Source organism: Pseudonaja textilis, chromosome 5 (assembly GCF_049901715.1).
Source record: "Pseudonaja textilis isolate UNSWEBS1 chromosome 5, rPseTex1.2, whole genome shotgun sequence".
Classification (NCBI taxonomy): Eukaryota; Metazoa; Chordata; class Lepidosauria; order Squamata; family Elapidae; genus Pseudonaja; species Pseudonaja textilis.
In genome coordinates, this window is record NC_141994.1 from 23,403,673 (window position 1) to 23,430,431 (window position 26,759).

General features: G+C 42.6%; 1 protein-coding gene across 2 annotated transcripts in view; it reads left to right on the plus strand.

Annotated features, from left to right (window-relative positions):
• Positions 1-565: 565 nt before the first annotated feature.
• Positions 566-26,759, plus strand: part of PIK3CG (phosphatidylinositol-4,5-bisphosphate 3-kinase catalytic subunit gamma) — a 37,363-nt gene continuing 11,169 nt past the window's right edge. The window contains exons 1-5 of one of the 2 annotated variants that reach the window (XM_026701380.2): positions 566-729; positions 18,600-20,594; positions 22,393-22,458; positions 25,173-25,398; positions 26,492-26,595. In XM_026701380.2, the coding sequence (XP_026557165.1) occupies positions 18,612-20,594; positions 22,393-22,458; positions 25,173-25,398; positions 26,492-26,595 (2,379 nt within the window). In that variant the 5' untranslated portion in view covers positions 566-729; positions 18,600-18,611. Of the gene's footprint in view, positions 730-13,564; positions 13,718-18,599; positions 20,595-22,392; positions 22,459-25,172; positions 25,399-26,491; positions 26,596-26,759 lie in introns of those variants that run through there. The other variant, XM_026701388.2, reaches the window with a different exon arrangement.

Sequence of the window (26,759 nt, forward strand, 5' to 3'; positions counted from 1 at the left end):
GGACTACCTTGTCCTAATCCAAACCAGTTTGGAGCTGACAGGGAAACTTGATTCACTTAACAACCATGTTACAAAAAACGGCGGCTATTCCCTTAAGAACGGTGGCAAGGAAAGTCCTCACCTAACCATTATCTCACTTAGCCATGGAAATTGGGCACTCCATTGCGGTCATAAGTTGAGACTTCCTGTCCTAGAACCAAACCGCTTTGAAACCCGATTCACTTAACAGCCACGTTACGAATCATAGTGGTGATTCCCTCAAGAACCGTGGCAAGGAAAGTCCTCGCCTAACCAGCGTCTCGCTTAGCAACTTTGAAACCGTTGTCGTAAGTCGAGGACCGCCTGTCCTAGATCCAAACCCCTTTAAAGTTGGATTGGCCGCTGAGATGCGGGAAATCCGACTCAAGTGCTGAGATTTGCGGTCAAAAAAAGGTCGACGGGGACGGGGTGTCTCGTCGTCTCGCAACCCCGGAGCCGGAGCCGGCCCAGCCCCAAGCCCCAGCCCAGCGCCGCCTGCTCCGCCTGCGCTTCCTTCCCCAGCCCGCTGGGCGAGGCCTGCAGTCAGCTGTTGGGGCAGGCAGGTGCCGCCGAGGCTGGGGAAGCCGAGGCGGGCGCGGCCGAGAGAGCCGGCGGTGGGGGGAGCCCTGCCGGGAAGAGGAGGACTTCGGAGCCGGCCGGCCTTGCCCTCCGCACGGAGGAAGGGCAGCTCCGCCGCCGCTCCGCTTGGACGTAAGTCTGGGACCAGGAGGTCGGCTTGTGAAGGCAGCTCCGGGGAGGAAGGAAGAGAGACCCTCGGACGCGGCCGCCCCTCACCCCCATCGCGGGTTTCGCATCAGGAGAAGTTTGCACGCGAAGTGGGGGGTGGGAAACACGCGTGGGGTTTTCCCCCCTCCCTCGCGGAATCCCGCTGGGGGAACCTTGGGGAGGCGCAGCTCTCTTTGCCGTCGGGGGTGGGCGTGCGTGGGCGGGTGTGTGATTGCCCCGCGCGGGGAAATGGAATTTGGTTGGCGTGGGGTGGACCTGCCGGCCTTGGCAGCTGCAACCGGTGGTTTTGGACCTGGAGAAGGGACGTTTTTGGGCGGGGTCTGTAAAGGTCTGTAAACACAATTTCCCCGCAGGGAGGCATTAAAGTTACTCTGCAAGTAAATTCGAGGATCAATAAATTAGATAGATAGATAGATAGATAGATAGATAGATAGATAGATAGATAGATAGATAGAAATTAGATGCTATAGATAGATTGAGATTTTATAGAAATTAAATATATTATAGAAATTAGATTCTATCTATCTATCTATCTATCTATCTATCTATCTATCTATCTATCTATCTATTTTCTTAAGTTTTCGCGGGTACTTACATGTATGGTATTCAGCTTTGTTCGGGTATTTTCCCACGTCATTGTAGTTGTGCTTTTAAAGTTGTAACAGACGAACACAATACAGAAGCCTGATGATGGCAGATGAGATTCTGCCGAAACGTTGCTACAACTTTAAAAGCACAACTACAATGACGTGGGAAAATACCCGAACAAAGCTGAATACCATACATACATACATACATATATTAGAAATTAGATACAATAGGTAAATAGACATTTTATAGAAATTAGATACGATAGAGAGATTTTATAGAAATTAGATACAATAAATAAATAGACATTTTATAGAAATTAGATATGATAGATAAATTCGATAGAGATAAAATTGAGAAAGAGATTAATTTGATAGAGATAGACAGATAAATTTGATAAAGTTAAATTTGATTGAGAGAGATAGAGATAAATTTGATAGAGAGATTAATTTGATAGATATATAGAGATAAATTTGATACGATAGATAGATAGACAGACAGACAGATAGATTGATTAATGGATGGATTGGATGGATGGATAGAGAGATAAAGATAGACATAGACAGACAGATAAATTTTATAGATAGAAATTTGGTAGACATATTTGATAGGAATAAATTTGATAGACAGATAGACATATAGACAGACAGTAAGACTTGCACGCTTCCATAATGTTGACATAAGGATTTACAAGCAGGTGCAAGTTTAGACAACTGCCCTCTGCAAGCAGTTGCACGCACACATGCACACACGTGTGTGTGTTATATAAGAACAAGACAAAAAAATGCTGGAGTGAACAGTATTATTTTCACTGGGTTGCAGTAACTCCCTGACATTCCAAAATTCTTAGTAAATGAATACGTGGAATAATTTATTAAATAAACAATCAATTTATTGCCCATCAGTATCATATGTAGAAAGATGTTTTAGGGTCCTGTTTAGATGTTTGTATCATCTTTAGCTGCACCCACCTTCATCTGCACCCTGGGAAGAGCCACTGGCCTACTTCGCAGGGGTGTCGCTGAGAAAATGAGCAGGGAAACTGTCAATAATTGATATTGATTAATAATAACTAAGCCTTATAGGATTGATCTTGTGCACCCGTCCTGGGAAAAGGAAGAAGATAGCAGCCCCTGCTTTGCTTATGGTATTGAAATGCGGTATTATATCTGGTGAAACTAAATAATAGATGACTCACCAGAGGTAAATTAGCTGTAGAATTTATTTATTTATTTATTTATTTATTTATTTATTTTTATTTGTCAATTGCTTACAAGATAATAGGTATAAGTAAAAACATAGTTATGAATACGTGGATGAATATAAGAAAAATAAAAAAAATAAAAGAATAGGACAGCAATGAAGTTTGGTGCGATTAACCTTGAGTTTGTATCTATTGTTTGCTCTTGTGTTGTTGTGGTTGAAGCTGAAGTACTCATTGACAGGTAGGACATTGCAATGTATGGTTTTATATACTATACTTAGATCGGACCGAAGGCGGCGTAGTTCTAGGTTTTCTCGGTCTAGAATTTCGAGTCTGGTGGCATAAGGTAGTCTGCAACGAGTAGAGGAGTGGAGAACTCTTCTTGTGAAATATTTCTGGATTTTCTCAACTGTGTTAATATCAGATATGTAATGTGGGTTCCAGACTGATGAGCTGTATTCGAGTATTGGTCTAGCAAATGTTTTGTATGCTCTAGTTATCAATGTAATATTACCAGAGAAAAAGCTATGTTTTGGCTATGTAGTTACAGTGGGCTCTAGCACTTAGGTCATTTGAGATGAGTACTCCAAGATCTTTGACAGAGTTTGGATCAACAAGGTCTTGGCTATTCAGCCTGTATTTTACTTTCTGATTTTTTTGCCAATATGTAGGACAAAGCATTTATTTGTTGAGATTTGAAGTTGCCATTTGTTTGACCATTCTGATACATAGTCGAGGCCTTTTTGAAGGGTAGCAGTATTGTCTGTGGTGTTGAATAGCTTTACATCATCAGCGAATAGAACGCAGTTGCTCTTGATATGATCACAGAGGTCATTTAGGTAGAGTATGAAGAGAGTTGGTCCTAGAACACTGCCTTGGGGGACACCACTGTTGACAGGTACAGAATTTGATAGGACGCTCCCAATTTTGACCATTTGTTGTCTGTTTGACAGGAATGCTATCCAGTTATTCAGGTGTCCAGAGATACTATAAGATTTTAGTTTTAGGAGTAGTTTGTCGTGTACCACTGAATCAAAGGCTTGACAGAAGTCTATGTAGATTGCATCCATTGCTTTGCCCTGATCGAGTTGTGTATAGAATTGGCCATGGTAGGCTGATGTCTTTAAAAGAAGAATTTGGAAAACTCATGGAGAAAAGAGGTTGTCGGTATGGGTTTAAACATTTAAACATGAATTATTTGGACATTTTAAAATTTATATCTGGATTGTGGATTTTTTTTGGCAACTGTTTGATGACAGTGATAGAATTCTAGGTGAGCCTTTGATCCTTACATTAATATAGAGATAGTCCTCCACTTTGCTTAGTGACTGTTGGTAGTTACAAGAGCACTGAAAAAAGTGACTTATGACCATTTTTCACACTTATGACCATTGCATGGTCATGTGATCAAAATTCAGACACTTGGCAACTGACTCACATTTATGATGATTGCAGTGTCCCCGGGGGTCACACAATCCCCTTTTGCGACCGTCTGACAAGCAAAATCAACGGGGAAGCCTGATTCACTTTACGACCGTGTGAATAATTTAGCAAGGGCAGGGATTAAAAACTGTGGCGAGAGAGGACATCAAATGAGGCAAAGCTGACTTAACAAAGGTCTCGCTTAACAACAGAAATTTTGCGCTCACTGGTGGCCATAAGTCAAGGAGTCCCTGTATTTTGTGTGAATGCGTGGGTGGGTTTTTTTTTATCACTGTCACTGGAAATGGCTTCAAACCTTTTTTTTGAATGTTGAATACTAGCTTGATACTCGTGCTTTGCTACGAAACTATGTGGTCAGGCTTAGTTTTTGGGGAGAAAAATAAGGGGGAGATTCTGCCTCTGCCTACCAGCATCCATCGGTATTCATCTGGCTAGCGTCCTGTCAGTGTGTGAGAGAGTTGAGGGCTGTTTGGAAACTGAATCAGTATTTGCTGTGTGAGCAAGAAGGAGACAGCAAGGAGCCTGGGCATGGCTTAGATCAATTGTTCTGTACTAAAGCTGCTTGGTACTGTGAAACTGAAACTCCTCTCCTCTGCTTGTGTTTTGCATTTGGAAAAGATTTCTTTTCAGGTGGGGAGGGGGAGTAGAACTCCTTAGCATCAGAGCGTGTTAATAATAATAATATAGGAAATACTAATGCTCTGATGGTCATTTGGAAAAATCCTTTCTTAGTGAGCCCCTAGAAGCCAAGAGGAACCTATGTGCCAAATTTCATGTTTATAGGCTTTATGGTTCTGGAGATTTTGTGATGATGCATGAGGAGTATTTCGCTTTTGTATATATAGAGAGTATTCCTTTGGCCAAGCAAGGGGATTCACATACTTTTATTTTACAAATTGGAGGAACCAACCGTCAATAGTTGAAAAAGAATTCAGAAGTGTATTCATTTTATTTATTTTACTCTTGAAAGCAGACTTGATGTAGATAATATACTCCAGAAGTGGATTGCTATTGGCACGTTAATTGTGTACCCAGACAGTAGTTGCTATGCAAAATTATCTACTGTTTGGTCTCTGTAGGAGGCATCCTTCCTTAGTTGCCTCACCTCTGTGGTTAAAAGACTTTTGTGGCACAGCTCTGTCTTCTATTCCTCCTCAAACAAAGTTTCCTGCTTGTATATTTAATTTGTTTTTTCTGCTGTTGTTTTTTTTAAATATCATTGGATTAACTTTAGCTGCCTGCCCTCGCTCCGTAACTTGTCTCTATATTTCTCATTATGTATAACGAAGAGGTGTAAGCAGCCCTGAAGGTTATTGCAACAGATACACATCTTTAAATAAATAAAAGAGTGCTTTTAGATAAGATAAGAGGCTAGCTACTATTAACAAGACAGCAGGGATGACCTAACCTTCCTGTTATTTGGGTAGGGTTAAACTGTAAAGGAGGTGTGTTGGCTGTTGTTGATTCCTATGTGGGAAGTAAAATTTGTCCCTGCAGAAAGTTGGTCTAATTTGGATGACCAATTGTAAACACGAATCTGGATCTGGTTGTTATTGAGGAAAGGAAAATGAAGCCTTGCCCTTTAAGGAATAGGCAAAGTTCTTTCCTTTTGTGGATTCAAATTTTCCGGCTGGGAGAAATGCAAAATGATTTGGTCAGCTGTGTTGAAAGTCAGAATTAGTTTATTCATAGGAAGGCAGGTAAAAAGAAATCTCACAGTGTTCCTAGGATTAATCTAATAAGTGAGTAGGAAAACCTCTCTCTTATACATTTCAGGTTCTTTGATTTTCTTTGAAGTCTTTGATTTGTGTTTGAGTTGAATTCCTGTCTCTTTGAGATTAGGATCTTTTCCTGGGATCTTGGTTTTATGGTCCTGATCCTTTGTAATTGCTCGTTTGCTATCATGGTTCCTTCCTGCCATGCCTTTTGGTTTGCTTTTCACAAGTTTTTTTTTTTATAGCTTGCCATCTACTTGATTTCTATGGGAAAGGATCTTAGCTAGTTTGTAGGGTTTTTTCTGTTTCTCATTCCTGTAATTTTCTCCTTCCTCTGTTGTGAAAAGTAAGCTGGCTCCAGCTATTTTAATAGCCCTACTTGACAAAGGGTGGGGGCTGTTTTCCTAGAAGAGAGTGGAATTGTAACTTCAAAAGTTTGAATGGAAGACTTCCAAAACTTTACCAAGATTGCAGGCTGCAATTCCATAAATGCTTGTTAAATTAGCCCTGCTTTTGTTCTGGTGTTCGTAGGTGATGATAAAGGTGATTTAAACTTCACTTTAAAAAAAGCAATTCCAGATTATTAATGTTGCTGCCGCCAAGCAGGAGACCTCCACTAGGTGGCAGCTCTGAGTTGATTTTGGCTAAACGGTGGAAGCTCAGCAGATGGAACATACTTGGAGTGGAGGCCACCAGGCTATTCCATGGTTGTAGCAGAGGTGGTATTCAGCCAGTTCTGACAGATTCTGGAAAACCGGTGGTGGAAATTTTGAGTAGTTCGGAGAACTGGTAAATACCCACCTCTGGTTGGCCCCACCCCCATCTATTCTCCACCTCCCATTGAGTCCCAGCTGATCAGCTGGGTCTTCTTTTGTTGCCCTGCACAGGAGAACAGAACTGGAAAGCAGGTTAGTGGGGTGGGGAGGGAATGGGGATTTTGCAATAACCTTCCCCTGCCACGCCCACCAAGCCATGCCCACCAAGCCATGCCATGCCCACCAAGCCGCGCCACGCCATGCCCACCAAGCCACGCCCACAGCACTGGTAGTAAAAAAATTTGAATACCACCACTGGGTTGTAGATTCAGATAAACAACCTGGAAGATGTCAGTAGCTATCCACTGGCCTATTGAGGCCCAGAAGGCTGTGTGGTTATAATGCTGTAATCAAGTTTGATTCTAGGCCACTGTGACTTTCTAAACTGAGTTTCAAGTCTTTCAGGAGCCTCAACTCCAAGGAAGGGGAGCAGAGATGTTGAAGAGAGAGACCTTAGCAGAGTCTTTGCTCTAGAAGAGACAGTGTGCGAATCCCTGTGTGTTAACCTGAACAACAGAGACAAGTGAGACATCCTGCTACTATGTCACCCAACCAACTAGCTTGGTAGGGTCCATTTCTGAACTCTTGGGACTCGTTGCTAGGTATTTTTTTTTAGTATTTATTTAATTTGTCAATCGCTTACAAGATACAAGTATAAGAATAAATATAGTTTTGAATACATGAGATAGATACTTATAAGAAAAATAAAAAAACAATAGGACAGGGATGGTAGGCACGATTGGTGCACTTATGCATACCTCCTACAGGCCTCTTAGGAAAGGGGTGAGGTCAATAGTAAGGGTGAGGTCTAAGGTTAAAGTTTTTGGGGTTTGGGGAAGAAACCACAGAGTCAGGTAGAGTATTCCAGACATTGATTACTCTGTTACTGAAGTCGTATTTTCTGCAGTCAAGTTTGGTGCGGTTAACCTTGAGTTTTTATCTATTGTGTGATCTTGTATTGTTATGATTAAAGCTGAAGTATTCATTTGCAGGTAGGACATTGCAATGTATGATTTTATATACTATATTTAGATTGGACCAAAGGCGGCATAGTTCTAGGTTTTCTAGGTCTAGAATTTCGAGTCTGGTGGCATAAGGTATTCTGCAATGAGTAGAGAAGCGGAGAACTCTTCTTGTGAAATATTTCTGGACTTTTTCAATTGTGTTAATATCAGATACATGATATGAGTTCCAGATTGATGAGCTGTATTCAACTATAGGTCTAGCAAATGTTTTGTATGCTCTAGTTAGGAGTGTGATATTACCAGAGAATACGGTATAAGGTATACGGATGTAGGAGAAGAACAGACAGAACCAGGGAGGGAGTTAAGCGAGTCAGCAGCCTAGAGTTGTTACATTGCCACAGAGGTCTAAATCCAACCCTCTTGAATTCAGTTGATCCTAATCTGGCGCCAATTTAATATTGAACTTTAGTTGATTAGATTCTTGTGTATAGCTAGGAATTGTGTATGGCCAGTGTAGAGAAAAAAAGACCTAGTGGGGACAGGATAGCAGTATGCCACAAAGAAGAGGGGGGAATCAACTTATTCTACAAAGCATCAGAAGGCAGGACAAGAAACAATGGATGGAAACTTATCAAGGAGAGAAGCAACCTGGAATTAAGGAGGAACTTCATAACAGTTACGACAATTAACCAGTGGAGTAGCCTACCTTCAAAAATTGTGGGTGCTCCATCACTGCAGGTTTTTAGGAAGAGACTGGACAGCCACTTTCTCCTGCTCAAGCCGGGGGTTGGACTAGAAGACCTCCAAGGTCCCTTCCAACTCTATTCTGATTAATGGTGTTTGGGGATCGCTCCTGAGCTTGCCACTTGCTCTTTCAGTCTCATTGATTGAAAGTGTGCTGCTCCTGGAGAAGAAGCCTGGAGGGCGGGCGGAGAAAGATGGGGAGGAGAGAAAATATCACCAAGCATGGAATGCAATCATCTTCCAAGTCAACATTCTGCCAGTAAGAGCGATGAGAAGTCCTCGGTTCTCCACCCTTGTTGCGTCAGTGTGTTGCCATCTGGCAACTTTGTTCAAGGCTCATCTGGAAAGCAAAAAAAAGAAAAAGGGTGGTGTGTGTGTGTGTGGAGCAATTGTAAACCACTTCCGTCCTGTTGTTAAAAAAATCCGATATATAACGTAGATATTAGCCTCCAGCAGAGCCATCAATCTCAAGGACACTTCACCCTTTGCAGAATGTTGTACGGTTTGCTTCCTCAAGACTGGTGCAATTTTTATTGCTTTTTTTAAAAAAAAAATAATCAGGACCGATGAATGCCCACCTGAGTTACCGCTAAGAGGAAGATTCACTCAATGAGCCTTTTAGGGTATAGCACAGTGATGGCTAACCTTTTCCTTGTTGCGTGCCAATAATTTAATGCGCGTGTGACCCCCTGCAACCACCCCGCGCATGCGTGTGCGAACCCCCATGAGCCTCTGCGCATGCCTGTGTGACCCCCACACACCGCCCGCCTGTGCATATGTGCGCGATCCCCTCTGCTGTGCGCCTCTGTGCATGCACACACAACTCCCCTGCATGCGCCCTGCCCTCCTGCACATGTGCACTCATTTCTCACGCGCATCTCCCCCGCGCATAGATGGCAGATACTCGACAAGCAGATGGCTGGGGCGTGCGTGCGTATGCGCAGTGAGGCTGTTCCGGGGGTCCTCTCGCATGCTGTCAGAAATGGCTCTGCGGGCCACTTCTGGCATGCGTGCCATAGGTTCGCCATCATGGGTATAGTGTCCCATCTCAAGCCCTGCCCCATGCAAATTCCCTCAGGGGTTACCGTATTATTCACTTTTCCCAACTTCTGGAAGGTGGTTGTGATCTGTTTTGACAAAAACAATTGCAACACTCTTAAGTTGAGCAAGAGCTCCCCCTCGAGATTAGCAAAAGTGCACCACAACATGAGTCCAAACTTCTGGAAATGTTAAAAAAAAGGAGGGAACTTTCTTCCATACGTGGTGGTCTTGTAGAGAGGTACAAAAATATTGGCAGAAAATTAGAAGTTGGTTGGAGGAAATGACAATAGAACAGATCGATTTTAAACCAGAGCTCTTTCTATTAGGGATCTTTAATAAACAAATCTCAAAAAAAGTGAAGTATACGATAGTACACATTTTGACAGCGGCCAGACTAGTCTTTGCACAATGTTGAAAGCAAGCTCATATTCCATCAGAGGAATTGATTATTCAAAAAATAGCAAATTGTGCAGAGATGGACAAATTAACTTTGGCATTAAAAGGAAAAGATTCATCAATGTATTATGATAGCTGGAACTGCTGGTACGAATGGATAGAACAAAGATCAATTAAATAATAAAGGGAAAAAGAAGATATGTTATAATTGTAGTAGTGAATATATATATATATTTGTTTTCTTAAGTTTTCGCAGGTATTTATATGTATGGTATTCAGCTTTGTTTGGGTATTTTCCCACGTCATTAAAATAAAAAAGCACAACTATAATGACGTGGGAAAATACCCAAACAAAACTGAATACCATACATATATATATGGCATTCGGCTTTGCTCGGGTATTTTCCCACGTCATAGTAGCTGTGCTTTTAACGTTGTAGCGACATTTCAGCAGAATCTCATCTGCCATCATCAGGCTTCTGTATAGTGTTCATCTGGCCAGTGTTCATTCACCAGCTATACAGAAGCCTGATGATGGCAGATGAGATTCTGCTGCTCACAACTTTAAAAGCACAGCTACTATGACGTGGAAAATACCCGAGCAAAGCCAATGCCATACATGTAAGTACCACGAAAACTTAAGAAATATATATATATATATATATATATATATATATATATATATATATATATATATATATATTGTATAGAGGGTTTAAGATAAGGTTGAAAATAAGGTCCCACAAACTGTCGAGGAAAAAAGTGTTTTTAAGTGTTTTTGATTGTTTTTTCCACTTTTCTTTTTTCTTTTGTTCTTTTTTCTTTTTCACATTTATGGATGTGTTGTTTGTCTGTTTTAATTGTCTGTTTTAATTGTAACATTAATAAAGTTTATTTTAAAAAAAAGTTGAGCAAGAGCTAAATTGTCCCAGCCTCGCCAGATTAATTGAGACATCATCGTAGAACTCATGTTACAAGCAATTTCTTCCTTCGTTTGTTCAGAATACTGATGTGGAGAAAGTATCTGAGATACTTTCTAGTATTCATAGGAAATGAGGATTGGAATGCTCTTGCAGATTTGGTTTGGTGGTCCCTGATTCCCTGTATTGTACATTGTGCTCCTGGTTTTGTAGCATTCTTCCAGATGTTCCACCACTGTATAAAAAAATACTTTGTCTGTGGAGTTGCAACCATTTCCCTGCATGCTACCAACAGTTTCTGAAGCATTCTTTGTGTGGACAAGTCTGACACAGAGGAATCTCACCCACAGTATTTTACAATGGGAGCTTTGATTAGCTGAATCAGAACATTTAACGGAGTGACATAGTAGGAAGGTACCTTAGAGGTCTTCTAGTCCAGCCCCCGCTTGAGTAGGAAACCCCTATACCTGGGATGGTGAACCTATGGCATGCCTGCTGGAAGTGGCATGCACAGCCATTTCCGCCGGCACGCTAGAGGTCTCCCAGAATAGCCTCACTGCATATGCGCATCTCCCCACACCAGCCAGCTGATTGTCGGGAATCTGCAGCCCATACGGGGGGAGATGCATGCGGGAGATGTGTGCGCATGCGCAGAGGGGCAGGGTGCGTGCAGTGGAGTCCTGTGCACATGCATACAGGTGTGCGGTGCGGGGGGGTCACCCGTGCATGCGCAAAGGCTTATAGGGGTCACATGCTCAGGGGATTGTGGGGGATCGTGCGCACATTGAATTATGGATGAAGGCGCACGCACACACTTTTGGCACGCGACAAGGAAAAGGTTAGCCATCACTACCCTATACCATTCCAGACAAATGACTGTCCAGTCTCTTCTTAAAAGCCTCTAGGGTTCAGGAGAAGTCATACTTTCTTTTCTGTATGGTTCAGATAGTGTGTGTGTAAAACATTGCAACCAATTCTGGACATCCACAATTTCTGAAGGCAAATAGTTCCACTGGTTAATTGTTCTCATTTTTAGGAAATATCCTTCTTTCTAAATTGGATATCTCCTTGATTAGTTTTCATCCATTTAAGTAAACACGTATCACGGCTAAAGTTTAAATTTGGCTATGTTTTTCATTTTTCATTTAGATTCATTCTCTGGCTTATGGTCTACCATACAACACCCATAAACATGGGTAAAATTTCAGTCATGTTATGGCTGTCATCTTCTCATGGCTTTGCCCATACCCCTCCTTCATCTTGTTAGAATATGAAATAAACCAAGTTAGAAAGAAAATCAAATAACCATCTTTTATTCCCCCAGAGCCCACGCAGGAAGGACTTGTTAATCTGCAGGTTTAGTCCAGTATGATTACTCACTACTCTGTTTTTAGATCAATCAACTGAAAATTAATTAGACAAAGAGCTCAAACACTTAAGGAAAACACTCTTGTTGAGTTCTAGATGGGTTAAATTTGATGTAAAACAGCGTTTAAAAGGCCTTGGTGAGAAAAGCATAAATTTTGCGTTTAGTTCATCAATGCTTAGCTGTTGTAATCTCTTGAACTTTGCTCCGTTGTTCATTATTCATTCAAGGACTAATTCCCGCAGATATTTTTTTTTTTTTACATATTCCAGAATAATGTGCCGCTTCAAAGTGGTAAACATTTTCATATTCAAAACCGGCATAAATTGGAGATCGTGTACTTGAAGCTGGACTTTCTTCCTGCTCTGAGTTTGGGAACGTTGTTTTTAAATATATATATATATAGTAACGCCTTAAAATCTGGGAAAAAGCCTGCTTAAATAGAAATGGAAAGGGTCCAATAAAATGCTACAGAAATGAGAAGGTCCAATAAAATACAGATGGTTAATTGGTTCAGGGAGGCAAAAGAAGTAACAAAAACTCTGAATACCAAACAATTTTTTCCCACATAAGAAATAATCACAAGCAGCTGACACCCAACATGTTGTAGCTTGTGCATTAAGTACTAAACAAACGACAAGTACCAGGACAAAAATGTTCCCGTCAAAATGTGTTGAGTACCAAATTCGATGAGTTTCAAAGCAGTTGAGTACCATAGTGCCACTGTAATTCATCATCATAATCTTTTAATGACCCCATAATCCCTTACGGGGTGGAATCTGGGTAGAGTGTTTTCATAGCCGGATGTTTTTCCTGTCACCAATGCAGAGTTTTCTTCAGCAGATATATTCTCAGTGTGCCGAGAGAGAGAAATATCTGCCTCTACCTAGGCTCCACTTGTAGGCCACCGCACCAACTCCTAAGGTGCCACTGTAGTTGATATGCATGAAGTCTGTTCATAAACCGAGAGACATTTTACTTACCTTTATTCTCTTTTTTAAAAAGTTGATTAAATGTGTATCCAGCTTTCTTCCCAAAATATACTGTTTTTCACACGACCACTGCAGCACCCTTCTGGCCACTTGGCAACCGACTCACAGTTATGACAGATGCACTGCCTTCTTTTGCAACCTGACCAGCCAAGTCAATGGGGAAGCTGGATTCACTTAATAACGGTGTTACTAATTTAACAACTGCGGCGGTTCACTTAACAAACATGGGCAAGGAAAGTTAGTAAAATGGGGCAAAATTCACTCCACAAATTTCTCACTTGATGGCATCAATTTTGGGCTCAACTGTGATCATAAGTCGAGGTCTACCTCTAATTATTTGAGCAGAACTAACTGCCTACTATTTTCATCCAGACTGAATGAGTTTTCTATTTTTTTCTTTCTTTCTTGAGCAACTGTATTTTTTCGGCCATACGTTCCTCTTTTCTTACTTTCTTTTTTTTAAATGGTTGCAATTACAGCCAAGTTCTCTTTGACGGTTCTAACAGGAAAAGCATTTTTTTAAAAAACAACAACCCAATTTTAAAGCCAACGATCGTGTTTATAGCCGAGTGGCTTAAAGCTTCCTTCCTGGTTACAAGAAGACATCCGTTGCCTCTACTGATGAAGCCAGAAAAACAGAACATCTCACACCCGAAGGAGCCACTTTCCGTGGTGTGAGTTGTTGCCATTTTAAAACAGAGCAGGAATCCAAAACTATACCAATGAGGCTTCTGCAGAAATTCAGTTCCTGCTTCCCAATCAGGTAAATCTCTCCTTAAATAATTCACAATTCTACTCAATCATTGCTGGCCTCCTGAAATTGTTCATTATTTTTTTTTGTTCAGAAACTTTCTGGAGATGAAAACATGGGGAAGAATTTGTTAGAAAAAAAGCATCACAGCAACAAAAGTTTTGTTGGGATTAGCCTATCCATTTCAGTGCACGTCAGAGTTTTATTTATTACTTCATCTTTACTAGGGATTTCTTTCTCCTTCCACTTCTGGGTTAACCCTAGAGATGAAAAATAAGGATGAATTGGAACATTACATCATTTGGAATAGATTTTACCATTGGTGGGGACAGAAAGGAAGGACCTAAGATGGAAAAGGGTGGTTGAGAAGATATCCGAGATTAAAATAACACTAAGGATGTTGGAGGATGTAATTTAAAGATGAATAAATGTGTGTGTGTGTGTGTATGAACAAATGTACATAAAATCTATATTATACTTACACTAGAATGATGACCAAAAGTTATGTCAAAATGATTCCACCATGTTCAATGTTTTAAATATTATGTTTAATTAAAAAAAATTTAAAAACCAATAAAAAAAGTTTTGTTGGGAAAAATAACACACAGTGAGCAGTGTAGTCCTTATTAATGAAGGAGGAACAAATCGTAATAGCTTGTATCCATTTAGCCTTCGTTTCAACGGATATAATGGAGAAAATGGAAATTATAAGACAATTTTTAAACATTTGTCGTTGATCAGAGGTGATCTAAAATGAATGTTGTTCGAGACACATTGAAAAGTCTTTTCTTTGCTTATGAGCTGCTGGCGTACTGGAGTGAATGAGTTTTGATTTAATCAAGGAAGATAGCTGTTAATTATTTTAATTATATAAAAAATGTTCTTTTATCCCCCTGCAATTTTCCCCCCAAATAATTTTTTTCCTCTCTTTGCAAACTGGCAAAGATGCTGGCTTTGAAATTTTGTTCAAAAGTAATAAAAGACATAAGATTAATAGAGCAAGTGACATGTTAAACAATTCCTTAAATACCGATACTTTAAAACGCTTCAGATTTTAAATAGAAAGAGTGCCTATTTAGTATTTGGAAATGTATGAGGAGGAGAAGGACAAAATAGTACATCACTGTAATAAAATATTAAATACAGCCTTGTCTTCTGGGTTAGCATGAATCTATGAGTTGAATCCAGATTTAAGGGCATGCAATTGGGCCCAGTAAAATAGATTTCTAAAAATTCTCTCTTTTCTATAACAGACATCCAGTTTCCCCAAATGCTACAGAGAAAAATGTGGAATTCAAAAAAAAACAAAGATAATAGAGAAATAATACTTTTAGAGCAAATTGTATATTAAACACAAATCATTTTTAAAGTGCTTCAGGTTTTAAACATACCTCCACAAAACAGTGTCTACTTAAATATTTGGAAATGATTGTTGAAGATGAAGTTGAACGATGATTATAATAGGTTAGATATGGCTTCGTCCTTCCAGTTAATATGATTTTTTTGAGTGGAATCCAGATTTAAGCGCACGCCATTGGAGTCAGTAGAACAGATGTATTTTTTGTAAAAAAAAGTTTTTTGTGTACAACAGAGTTCTCATTCCCTAAAACACTGCAGAGAAAAATGTAGAATTTCCTCATTAATTGCTTGGGCTGTGGTACAAAGATAAAATTGAGGGAAGCATCTGCTGCGTCCATATAAGCATAATAAGGAAATAAATATTAAAAACCGCTCTGTCAATGCAAAAGTCTGAAAATCAGAATAGAAGAAGCAACATTTTCGGGAGGGTCGATGGGGATGAGATCAGTGCTCAGGCTATTGGCGGGGAATTCTTGTATCCCCATGGGAGAGACATCTGGGCAGGGACTCAGAATGTTGATGACCGCAACATTCTAAGCCCTCCCCTTCTTGGTCACATGACCCAGAGAGGCCCATGTTTTCCAGATAGACAACTTCTGGGCCTATAGTAGAGGCTTGCACAGACTGTGTTGGTGGGAGTGGTTTGGTGGCCCCTTGATTGGGCTGTTGTTTACTGTCAGTAAGCCACTAGAACAGGTCCCCAACCTCTGGGCCACGGGCCACTACCGGGATGTGGCCTATTTGCAACTGGACCGTGTGAATGGCAGGCCAGTGCAGCGTGCATGTGCAATTCAACGTACGTGATTGCCAAGCCGGTGCGCACATGCACCTTACGCACAGATCAACTTCAAGTCCAGCTGCGTGCGCATGTGCATGTGCTCTGGCCTACTGCTTGTGTCCAGGGGTAGGTTGCTGGGGGTTAGTCAGGGGTTCGGGAGAGCCCCTAGCTAAGATTCTGGGCAGTTTGGAGAACCCCCAAATCCCACTCCTGGCTGGCTCCGCCTACCCCTCCTCTCCCCTCCCAGGAGTCCCCATGCCACCCATTTTGGATGTAGGTAAGTGCAAGGTATGTGCGGAAACTCAAGGAGGGTGAAAATGGGCCTCTCAAAAGTTCGGAAAGCCTGGAAATGGGCCCATTTCTGGCTTCCAGAGAGCCTCCGGAGCCCTGGGAGGCCGTTTTTACCCTCCCAGAGGCTCAAGGAAAGCCGCTGAAGCCCAGGGAGGGCAAAATCGCCCCCCCACCGCCAGGGTGCCAGAGGCCAACTAGGCCATGCCTACCATGGCCACACCTACCCAGCAGCTGGGCAGAGAATCCTAACCCTAACCTTAACCACTGCACTAGAATATAAAATGAGAGCAAACTCCACTCCTTACTAACACTGATGGTTTTACCTAGATGTCGCTTTTACTGTGGTTCAGTGAGAGGGTTCTCGTTTTGAGCTCAGCTCCGGTGGCCTAGAGGTGGAGTTCTCGCTTCACAATCAGGAGGCTGTGTGTTCAATCTTAGGTAGTGGCTAATATTTGGAATAGACTCTCCTGCTCAAGCAGGGGATTGGACTAGATGACCTCCAAGGTCCCTTCCAGCTCTGTTGTTCTATGACTCCATGACAGTTTGGTAACAAAATGTCTGCAGCGAAACAGCCGAGATGTAGAGAACACCAAGAGCCCCAGATCAACCTACCACTGTTCTTACTTTAGCCATTGCCTTTTGGGCGTCAGTTAACATTATTTACAGAAGCTGTGCTTAATACGGAATGTATTTGGACTGCTCTTTGTTTCGAACAAGGAGTGTTAAACTTGATTTGTTGAGGGCCGCATCAAGGTTGTGTTTGACCTCAGGGGGCTGGGGTGGGTGTGGCTGGGGTGGGTGTGGCCAGCTTGACGTCATTCATGTCAGGGCGCCTGTGGTGGCCCACGCGCTCTGTCAGCGAAAAGGGGCTCCCGAGCTCCATTTTCTGCTGCCACGGCCTCCTGCAACCCTCTGCCAGCAAAAACAGAGCTCTGGAGATCGGCCTGTGGCCCTCCCGAACTCCATTTTCACTGGCAAAGGCACCGTGGGCTGGTCCTTTGCTGTTTCCAGGGTGGCCCCAGGGATCCGGCTCACGGGCCTTGAGTTTGACACCCCTGGTTTAGAACTTGTTATTATCTTTATTTAAAAAAAAAATTATTGGAATTTTTATGGAAGGAAATCAAAAGGATTCAAAAGGGCTGCCCTTTTGTTCAGCCAGCTTTCATTAGATGTGTATTTTTTAAAAAAAAGATTTTTGAAACCATATTTACCCTCGTTTCCCTGAAAATAAGACTCTGTCTTACTTTTTTTTCTTAGCCACCAAAAAAGGCACCAGGTCTTATTTTGGGGGGTGTCATCCTCTGATAACCTCACTTGCATGTATCGTCCCTGGCCTCCTTTTCACTGTCAGAGGCCTTCAGGAACTATTACTTCTGCGGCTGGCAAGGCTTTCTTGAAGTCCTCTGCCGCCGATAACAGCTCTGGATCGATCTGGAGTTTTGTTATCAGCTCCAGAGGCCTTCAGGAAAGCCTTGCCATTCTTGCTGGCTGCAGAAGAAATGGGCCAGTGAGGCAGGTGTCGGGTGTGCAAGGCCTGGCTACAACTGTCCAAAGGTAAGTAGGGCAGCTCCACCCCTCATCCCCACCCTAGCTTAATTTTTACCTGTCAACTTTGGAGTGGGTAAGATCTTAATTAGGGCTTATTTTGGGGGGTAGGGCTTATATTGGGCGCAGGAATAAAAATCAAGCTGGAACCAGTGGTGGGATTCAAATTTTTTTACTACTGGTTCTGTGGGTGTTGCTTGGTGGGCGTGGCAGGGGAAGGATACTGTAAAATCTCCAGTCAGAGGTGGGATTTGCCGGTTCTCCGAACTACTCAAAATTTCCGCTACCGGTTCTCCAGAACTGGTCAGAACCTGCCGAATACCACCTCTCTTTGGGACTTAGCTTTTAGGGTAGTAAAAGTATTTTTGGGGAAACGGTAACAATGCCAGCCTTCAAGATTTTCTTTCTTTGCTTTGCATCTTTTGGCTGTCATAAGTAGTGCGGGGAGGAGGGGGGACATGATTATGGGAAGCGAGCTGGAGGTTTCAGAAAACAGAACTGTATAAGTTGCAGGGGGAAGTTTCTTGGTTACAGTTCTACGCTATGCGTAGCTGCAACTCTTTATCAAAATATGCCAAGGTCAACGGACAGAGGCCTCATCACCACCTGGAGATGCCCACATGATGCTATACAGAACTTTTAATTGGATGAGCCAATTGAACTATTGGGGGTGGGAACGTTGCCATCACTTTGTATACGTGATTTACGCGCTCATTTTCTCAGATTCAGAATTCTTTTGTTGCTACCACCTGATTTCCAGTAAAAGATATCTTTTCTCTAATTAATGGAGCCTAAGTATTTCTTTCTTAGATTTTGAATGGAGCACCATCTGACATTATTCTGAATCTGAGAAAAACTCAGCACAGACTTCCCAGTCCATGGGCAAAAAAATTAACCTGGCATTGTGCTGGATTTTCCTAGACTGCCTGTGGCATGGAGTTGGAGACCAGCGATCAAGCTGTGGTTATGAGAGATGACAACAAGCGACGCAGGAGGAGGAGGATGAAACCCTACTGTACAGCCAACACGTTGTCGTCGACAGAACTCATCTCTATTGAGTTTGTTTTCCCCACAACCAGCATCGTACTCGATGTCCCCACCAACTGCACGGTGGAGCAGATGAAAGCCCAGGTCTGGATGCGGGCAGTGGAAGGCCACCAGACCTCAGACCTCTTCCGCAAGATCATGCCGGATCAATTTCTCCTCCTGTATCAGAAGAAGGGCCAGTGGTACGAAATCTACGACAAGCACCAGATCATACAGACCCTGGATTGTATCTTATATTGGAAAGTCCTGCAGAAGAAAGTGGGCAAGATTCACGTGGTCGAGAAGCCCAATCCCTCCGATGAAGTGCAAGACTTTCAAAATCAGCTCAATTATTTGATTGGCTACGACGTCACTGACGTGAGCAACGTGCACGACGATGAACTCGAGTTTGCCCGCCGTAGGCTGGTCACTCCGCGGACAATTGAAGTCTCCTGCCGGGATCCAAAATTGTATTCCATGTCCCCTTGGACCACATCCAAGCCCCTTCCGGAGTATTTGCTGAGTAGAATTGCCAACAGTAATATTTTTATCAACATCCACAGAGGAACCACCAGCCAGAAGATTAAAGTGGCGGTGGATGATACGCCAGACGTCATCCTCCAGAGCTTCTTCACGAAAATGGCAAAGAAGAAGTCTTTGATGAACATTCCTGAAGACTACAGTGAGCAGGATTTTGTCCTGCGAGTGAGTGGCCGAGATGAGTACATTGTAGGAGAGACACCCATCAAAAACTTCCACTGGATAAGACAGTGTCTGAAAAAGGGGGATGAAATCCATCTGGTCCTAGATGAACCACCGGACTCGAACCAAGATGAAGTTCAGAAAGAAGAATGGCCGTTGGTTGACGATTGCACCGGAGTTTCGGGATATCACGAGCAGCTCACCATCCACGGCAAAGACCACGAAAGGGTGTTCACCATATCCTTGTGGGATTGCAACCGTAAGTTCAGGGTCAAGATCATCGGGATTGATATCCCCATCTTACCGAGAAACACAGACCTTACGGTCTTTGTGGAGGTGAACATTCAACACGGCCAACAGCTCCTCTCCCAGAGGAGAACAACCGCTAAGCCGTTTACTGAAGAGGTTCTGTGGAACGTTTGGCTTGAGTTTGACATCAAGATCAAGGACCTTCCAAAAGGAGCGTTGCTCACCCTGCAGATATATTGCGGCAAAACTCCCCTACCATCCGCCAAGGGTAACCTCCACCCTCAGGACTCGCCCTCTACCGACCCCAAATACAAAACTCAGCTTCTCTACTACGTCAACCTTTTGGTGATAGACCACCGCTCTCTGCTCAGGACGGGGGATTACGTCCTTCACATGTGGAAAATCCCAGGCAAGGGGGAAGAACAAGGAAGCATCAATGCGGATAAACTGACCTCGGCCACCAACCCGGATAAAGAAAACTCCATGGCTATTTCGATCGTTTTGGACAAATACTGTCACCCCATCGCCTTGCCGAAACACAAGATTGCGTCTGATCCCCCGGAGGGCAGGGCCAGAGTTGAAATGCCAAACCAGCTGCGCAAACAGCTGGAGGAGATCATAGCTACTGATCTACTCAACCCACTCACCCCCGAAGACAAGGAATTATTGTGGCACTTCAGGTACGAAAGCATAAAGCACCCCAAGGCCTACCCTAAGTTGCTCAGCTCAGTGAAATGGGGAGAACAGAAACTAGTTGCCGAAACTTACCAACTGCTAGCAAAAAGAGAGGCCTGGGACCAGAGCGCTTTGGATGTCGGCTTGCCCATCCAGCTTCTGGACTGCAACTTTTCGGACGAAACCGTGAGAACGATGGCGGTGCAGAAGTTGGAAGGCTTAGAAGACGATGATGTTCTTCACTACCTCTTGCAGCTGGTGCAGGTAAGCTGGAGGGATGTTTCTGGTGTCTTTAGAAGACTCACTCTTGGTTAGTACTTGGATGGGAGTATTGTGGCCTGGCAGCAGAGCTGGCAGCAGACTTGGACAGTGAGGAGGTTGGGGAGGAACATGGGCCAGTCCTGGAGTCTGGAGAAGGCTCTAAAGACATCTCTGAGTTGGAGGCAGAGATGGGGCCAGGACCATCTGACAGTTACCAGTTGCCTTCGGCGTTGGAGATCAGTGGGGCAGAAGAACAGCTGGAGCCTGTTCCCAGTGTGTGCATGCACAGAGCTGCCAGGAGAAGGGAACAGTTAAGGAACAAGGGTCGACTTGGGAGTAAAGGCACAGGTGGATGGTCAATGGCCCCTCCCATAGGGAATAAAGAGGACTGAAAGGGGAGGGGTGTTTGCAGGAGATGATGAGTTCAATTCATTAGTTCAATTCGTTCCTGACTTCTTGCCAAGTAATTGCTGCTACAGTGTGGCATTTGGAAGCTACCAGCCTGGCAACTCTCCAAGCCTGATAAAGGTCTGTAATTGGGAATTCTCTTGAAGGACTGTTGGCCTCTGCTGGAGAGGAATTCACTGTAAATTAAGTCAAAAGGGTTTATCGGGACGAGGACTCGGCTTCGTGGTTTTGGGCAGCCTAGGACAGAACAGGGAGGCTCTCAGAAGTTGCCAGATCTGATAATCTGAAATTTATTTATTTAATTTTTAAAAAGGGGGAAATAAAAAAAAGATAGATGAAGTCAATAGCAAGAAGACGCACGAATGTGAACATGTAACTGTTAGGAATCAAGCTTTACTAAAGAGAGACACTGTCTGCCACAGAGAAGTTCCCTGAAGGTGGGCTTCAGCATCAGCCCGAAAGCTTGGAAGTCAAAACTTCTGGTTCCATTGACCGACCCAGATTGGATCCTGCAACATTATCCTGGGATACGTCTATTCGCCTTGGGCTGTAGAGAACATGCTTAAATAAGAGGCCACTTGCAAATGGGAGTTGCACCTGATCCTGTTAGGTGTTGGGTATGGCCCACATGTGAAATCACTTTTTATTCCTTGTTACATCTCCCGTATTCGTAATTGGCGTTGTCAAATAGCAACGCCTCTTCTATTGTGTGTCCTTCACAGCACTGGTGGGATTCACAGTTTTTTACTATTGGTTCTGTGGGCATGGCTTGGTGGGCGTGGCTTGGCTTGGTGGCCGTGGCAGGGGAAGGATACTGTAAAATCCCATTCCCACCCCATTAACCTGCTTTCCAGCTCTGTTCTCCTCTCCAGGGCAACCAAAGAAGACCCAGCCAATCAGCTGGGGCTCGGGAGGCGGAGAATAGATGAGGGCGGGGCCAGTCAGAGGTGGGATTTGCCGGTTCTCTGAACAACTCAAAATTTCTGCTACCGGTTCTCCAGAACTGGTCAGAACCTGCTGAAGACCACCTCTGCTTCACAGACACTCGAGATATGCTGTGTAAGCCAGTCATTTTAAGAGGGGAAAAAAATATAAGTGTCAACCCAAACTTGCCTAAAATTCATACAAAATGTGCCACTTGCATCTCTTGGAGTTTAACAGCTGTGTAGTCTCTCGAGGCTGAAGTGATGAAGTTTGCACTTTTCTTCAGGTGTTTCGCTGCCCCATGTTCAATCTGCCAGAATTTTTTTGCACAAAGGTTTTTTTTAAAAAAAACAGGCAGGAAATTAAAAACGAATCCTATTATGTGCTAGCTGGGAGAAATTCCAGATAAGAACCCAAAACTAAAGTAACAGTGTGTTCGTACTTGTTTTTCTTTTTTCTCTTATTTCAGGCAGTCAAATTTGAGCCTTACCATGACAGTGCCCTAGCTCGATTTCTTCTAAAGCGCGGTTTGAGGGTAAGTACCAGTATTGGAAAAAATTTAAATCAACGGAGTGTAAATGGAGATTCTCAGTCATTCAGGTCAAGGTTGTCCCAAAGGTGCTTTTTCAAGTGGTGTGTAGTGAACCCTAAGAAAACTCCACACTCATTTGCACTACTCAGGTAACCCTGAGGACGCAGATTAAACCTCCAAGTGGCCTCAACAACCCTCTAAAAAGAATGCAAATGAACAGCTGTCTGCAAGGAGTATAAATCCTTCCATTGCCCCACCAATCCAGTCAGAACTGAAGAAGCTTCTTGGATGAGAAACGAAACGTCTTCAAAAGAAAAACCAAAAAAGTCCAGTTGCCTCCTGAAAAAAACACATTTGGGACAACCATGACCTGGAGGACGGAGAAACTCTACAGTCTTTTAGCTATACAATTTGGGATGAACAACCTTGGAATGGTGTGGGAGTATGAACGGATTTCCAGAAAAGGTGCTGACTACAGAAACCATGTGCGCTTCAATTTGAGCTGCAGACAGCACAGACTCAACAGCCTACGTGTGTCTTTAAAAGTGAATTGACACAGGGCAGAAAACATCCTGCAGCCATGAAGGGTCTACACCCATTTGTACTATTCAGTGATACTGAGAACAGAGCTAAACCTCCACGTGGCCTCAACGGCCCTCTGAAAGGATGCAAATGACCAGCTTTATCTGCAAGGAATATAAACCCTTCCATTCCCCCACCATTCAGTCAGAGCTGAAGAAGCTTCTTGGGTGAGAAGCAAAACGTCTTCAAAAGACAAAAACAAGAAAGTCCAGTGGCCACCTGAAAAAGCACCTTTGGGACATCAGACAGAGTGCAAGGCAGGGCTACGAAAGTCGCTTTGTGAAATCAAAGAGTAGACTTTGATTTTTTTTAATGTTTGACTGAACCGGTAGACCAAACACTGACTTGGTAGTACTAATTCTTGCATGAAAGTCAGCTTGTTTTTCAACTTTAGTTGGGTTGGTCTAGATTAGAACAGCTCCAAGCAGGGATAGGATTCAACCAGTTTGGACCAGTTCGAGCGAACCAGCAGTTCCGGTGATCATTTCCCCCCCCCCCCCTTCTATTTCTGTTGCTTTATTTCCTTGCTTTGGAGCACAGCTGATTCGCGTGGGAGAGCAGTTTTGCTGCGCCTCAGCTGTTTTACTCACCAAGTAAATTGGGCTCAATTGTCATAAGTGGAGAACTGCTTGTGCTGTGTTTCTGATTTACAAAATCAGATCTCTTTAAAATAGATTTTAGTTATACTTTTTTTTAGTAAACATAAAAATTCAATATTTACATGAACTGTGTTGTCTGGGTACAGATATTTTTGAGAAATAATGATAGCAATAATATTCATAGCATTGATAATAATCACATAGTAATAATAATATGTGCTTATCCATACTAATAAACCTTCATTGTATAATTAGTCCTTCTCTTAAACTTTTTAAGTTTCTAATTTTTGTTTCTCTTAGTTAACCATTAGTAAAACGAATCCCATGTTAAAAAAATATTCTATTTCTTCCTTCTCCTTTATTTTAAGTATTAACCTATCCATCTCTGTGCATTGTTAATATTTTTTATAAATTACACTTTCATCCGTCAAGATCTCTTCATTTTTCCACTGTTGGGCAAAAACAATTCTCGCTGCTGTTTAACACATGTAAAATTAAATATGTATTCCCTTTTTATTGTATGTTTCTGGTAAAATACCCAACAAGAATATTGTTTTAGATCTAATCTAGTGTCAGAATTCCGGCACTTCCCCTAATTAAATCATGAGCCTCGAGCTCAAAAACTTCAAAGGATTTATTAGAAGCGAACATGTCAGCATGACCTGTATGAAGCCGATTCAGAGACACCTAATTCACTGTTACCCTTGACCCTGGTTTCCCCACTCCACCCCTCTGGGTGTATCATAATTCATATTCTCCAACGAAACACATTCATAGCCAAGAGTCATCAATCACGTTCTCTAATTAGAGATTTGCAGGGCAGAAATCCCGGTAGCTTGGTTATAATCTTTGCAAGATAAAAATGGAATGCACTTTTGGTTCCAAACTGCTGCAGTGCTTTTTCAAATTTTCCCCCACTTCCCTTCTGTTCATAGCAACTCTAAAACAGGCATAGAAATGTTTTGGGTTTTTTACAACAAACACAAACTAACAAATAAAACCTTCTTTCAATTGTACAGTGTGTCGGTTGGTACATATCTCTTGTGCATAATATCAACCATCTTTTCCTCTTTAAGTTTAGATTAAAATTCATAATGTTAAAAAAATCTATCCATATCGTTTTATCTTATTGTTAAATCATCATTAGACTTTAATTACAAATTTACTTCATCCTTTTCTAGCACATTTTAATTCTTTCTATAGTAATCAATTATATGATTTCATTGTATTATCTTTACTACTATATTATATTTATATTATAATACGTTTCATTTCTCTATTTTCCTAGCTAACCATTGATAAAATAAATCCCATATTTTATAATATTCTTTTTCTTCTTGCTCTCTTCTTCTTGCCAATGTCACATCTGCTCGTTTCTGCACATTCCATTATTTTCCTTTATCACCTCCTCTTCTGTCGGAATTTTTTTTGCTTTTCCAGTTTTTAGCAAATACAACAGGCATAGAAATGTTTTCTGAGTTGACATTCAGATCTCTTAAGAATCTGTCTGAGATGCTTTACCCTTTCGATGCGTAGAACAAGCGGATCGGACACTTCCTGTTCTGGTTTCTGAGAAGCGAGATTGCTCAATCCATGCACTACCAGCAAAGGTTTGCCGTGATCTTAGAAGCCTATCTGAGAGGTTGTGGCAAAGCAATGCTGAAGGACTTCCTCAGGCAGGTCCAAGTGACAGAGCTGCTGCACAAGGTCACCAGGGAGATCAAGGCCATTTCCGCGGAGAAGTACGATGTCACCCCTCAAGGTAAGGGCTGACTTGAGAAGCATCGTTGCCGGGGGAAATGCATTCGCCTTCCGCATTTTTAATCCCTGGCAACGAAGTCCCTGGTATCTTTGCATCACAGTTGTGGTTTCCGGATGAGTTGGTTGCGAACCAGATTAATAAAACCCAAAAAGATACTTGTAGAAGGGAATATGGGTAGCTCAGGGTTGAAACGAAGGGCCCTTGGTGCTCTCTGAGCTGGGTGGTTTTCTACAGACGTTTCGTTACCAAACTAGGTGACTTCATCAGTGCTAGAAGGGAGAAGCATTTGTGAAGGGGATGGGGGGGAGGAGGAGGAGGAGGACGATGACTGTGGGGCCATTGGTGCTGTCTGAGCTTGGTAGTTTTCTTGCAGAAAACTTGATGTTTCATTACCAAACTAGGTGACTTCATCAATGCTAGAAGGGAGAAGGGTTTGTGAAGAGGAGGGGGAGGAGGAGGAGGGGAGGGGAGAACTATGACTGTGGGGCCATTGGTGCTGTCTGAGCTTGGTAGTTTTCTTGCAGACGTTTCGTTACCAAACTAGGTGACTTCATCAGTGCTAGAAGGGAGAAGGGTTTGAAGAGGAAGAGGAGGAGGAGGAGGAGGAGGAGGAGGAGATCGATGATGACTGTGGGGTCCTTGGTGCTCTGAGCTTGGTAGTTTTCTTGCAGATGTTTCATTACCAAACTAGCTAACATCATCAGTGCTAGAAAGGAGAAGGGTTTGTGGAATTGGGGAGGAGGAGGAGAAAGAGGAGGGAGAGGACTGTGCGGGGTCCTTGGTGCTCCCTGGGCTTGATGGGTTTTCTCGCAGACGTTTCATTACCAAACTAAGTAGCCCAGTGCTGACGACGTTATCTAGTTTGGTAATGAGATGTCTGCAAGAAAGCCACCGAGTTCAGAGAAGCACCAAAGACCCCACAAAAAGTATACTATACTTACAAATCAAATGAGATGTTGATAATCTTGAGTCATAAGTGAGGCTATCTCCTAGCTAGGTTGGATTAACATGTTCCACTGATGATAGAGGACAGACAGAGCTTGTCTTGGGATACAGGCATTTATCCATTTTTTTCCCCATTCTCATTTCCTAGTCATCGCACAGCTCAAACAAAAACTCGAGAGGCTACAGGACAACAAGTTTCCAGAATGTTTTAGAGTTCCCTATGACCCTGGATTGAAAGCAGGAGCACTGGTGGTAAAAATGATTTTCGTCTCTTTTAGCAAAGTCAGGTGAATGAGGGTCAATGGGATTAGAGCCCAAACAGAGCTCTTAAGACAAAAGGAGGAATAAATTCCTATCTATGCAACAGTACAATGCACATTTCTGTGACTTTGTGAGTGTTTAATAGAACAAAAATT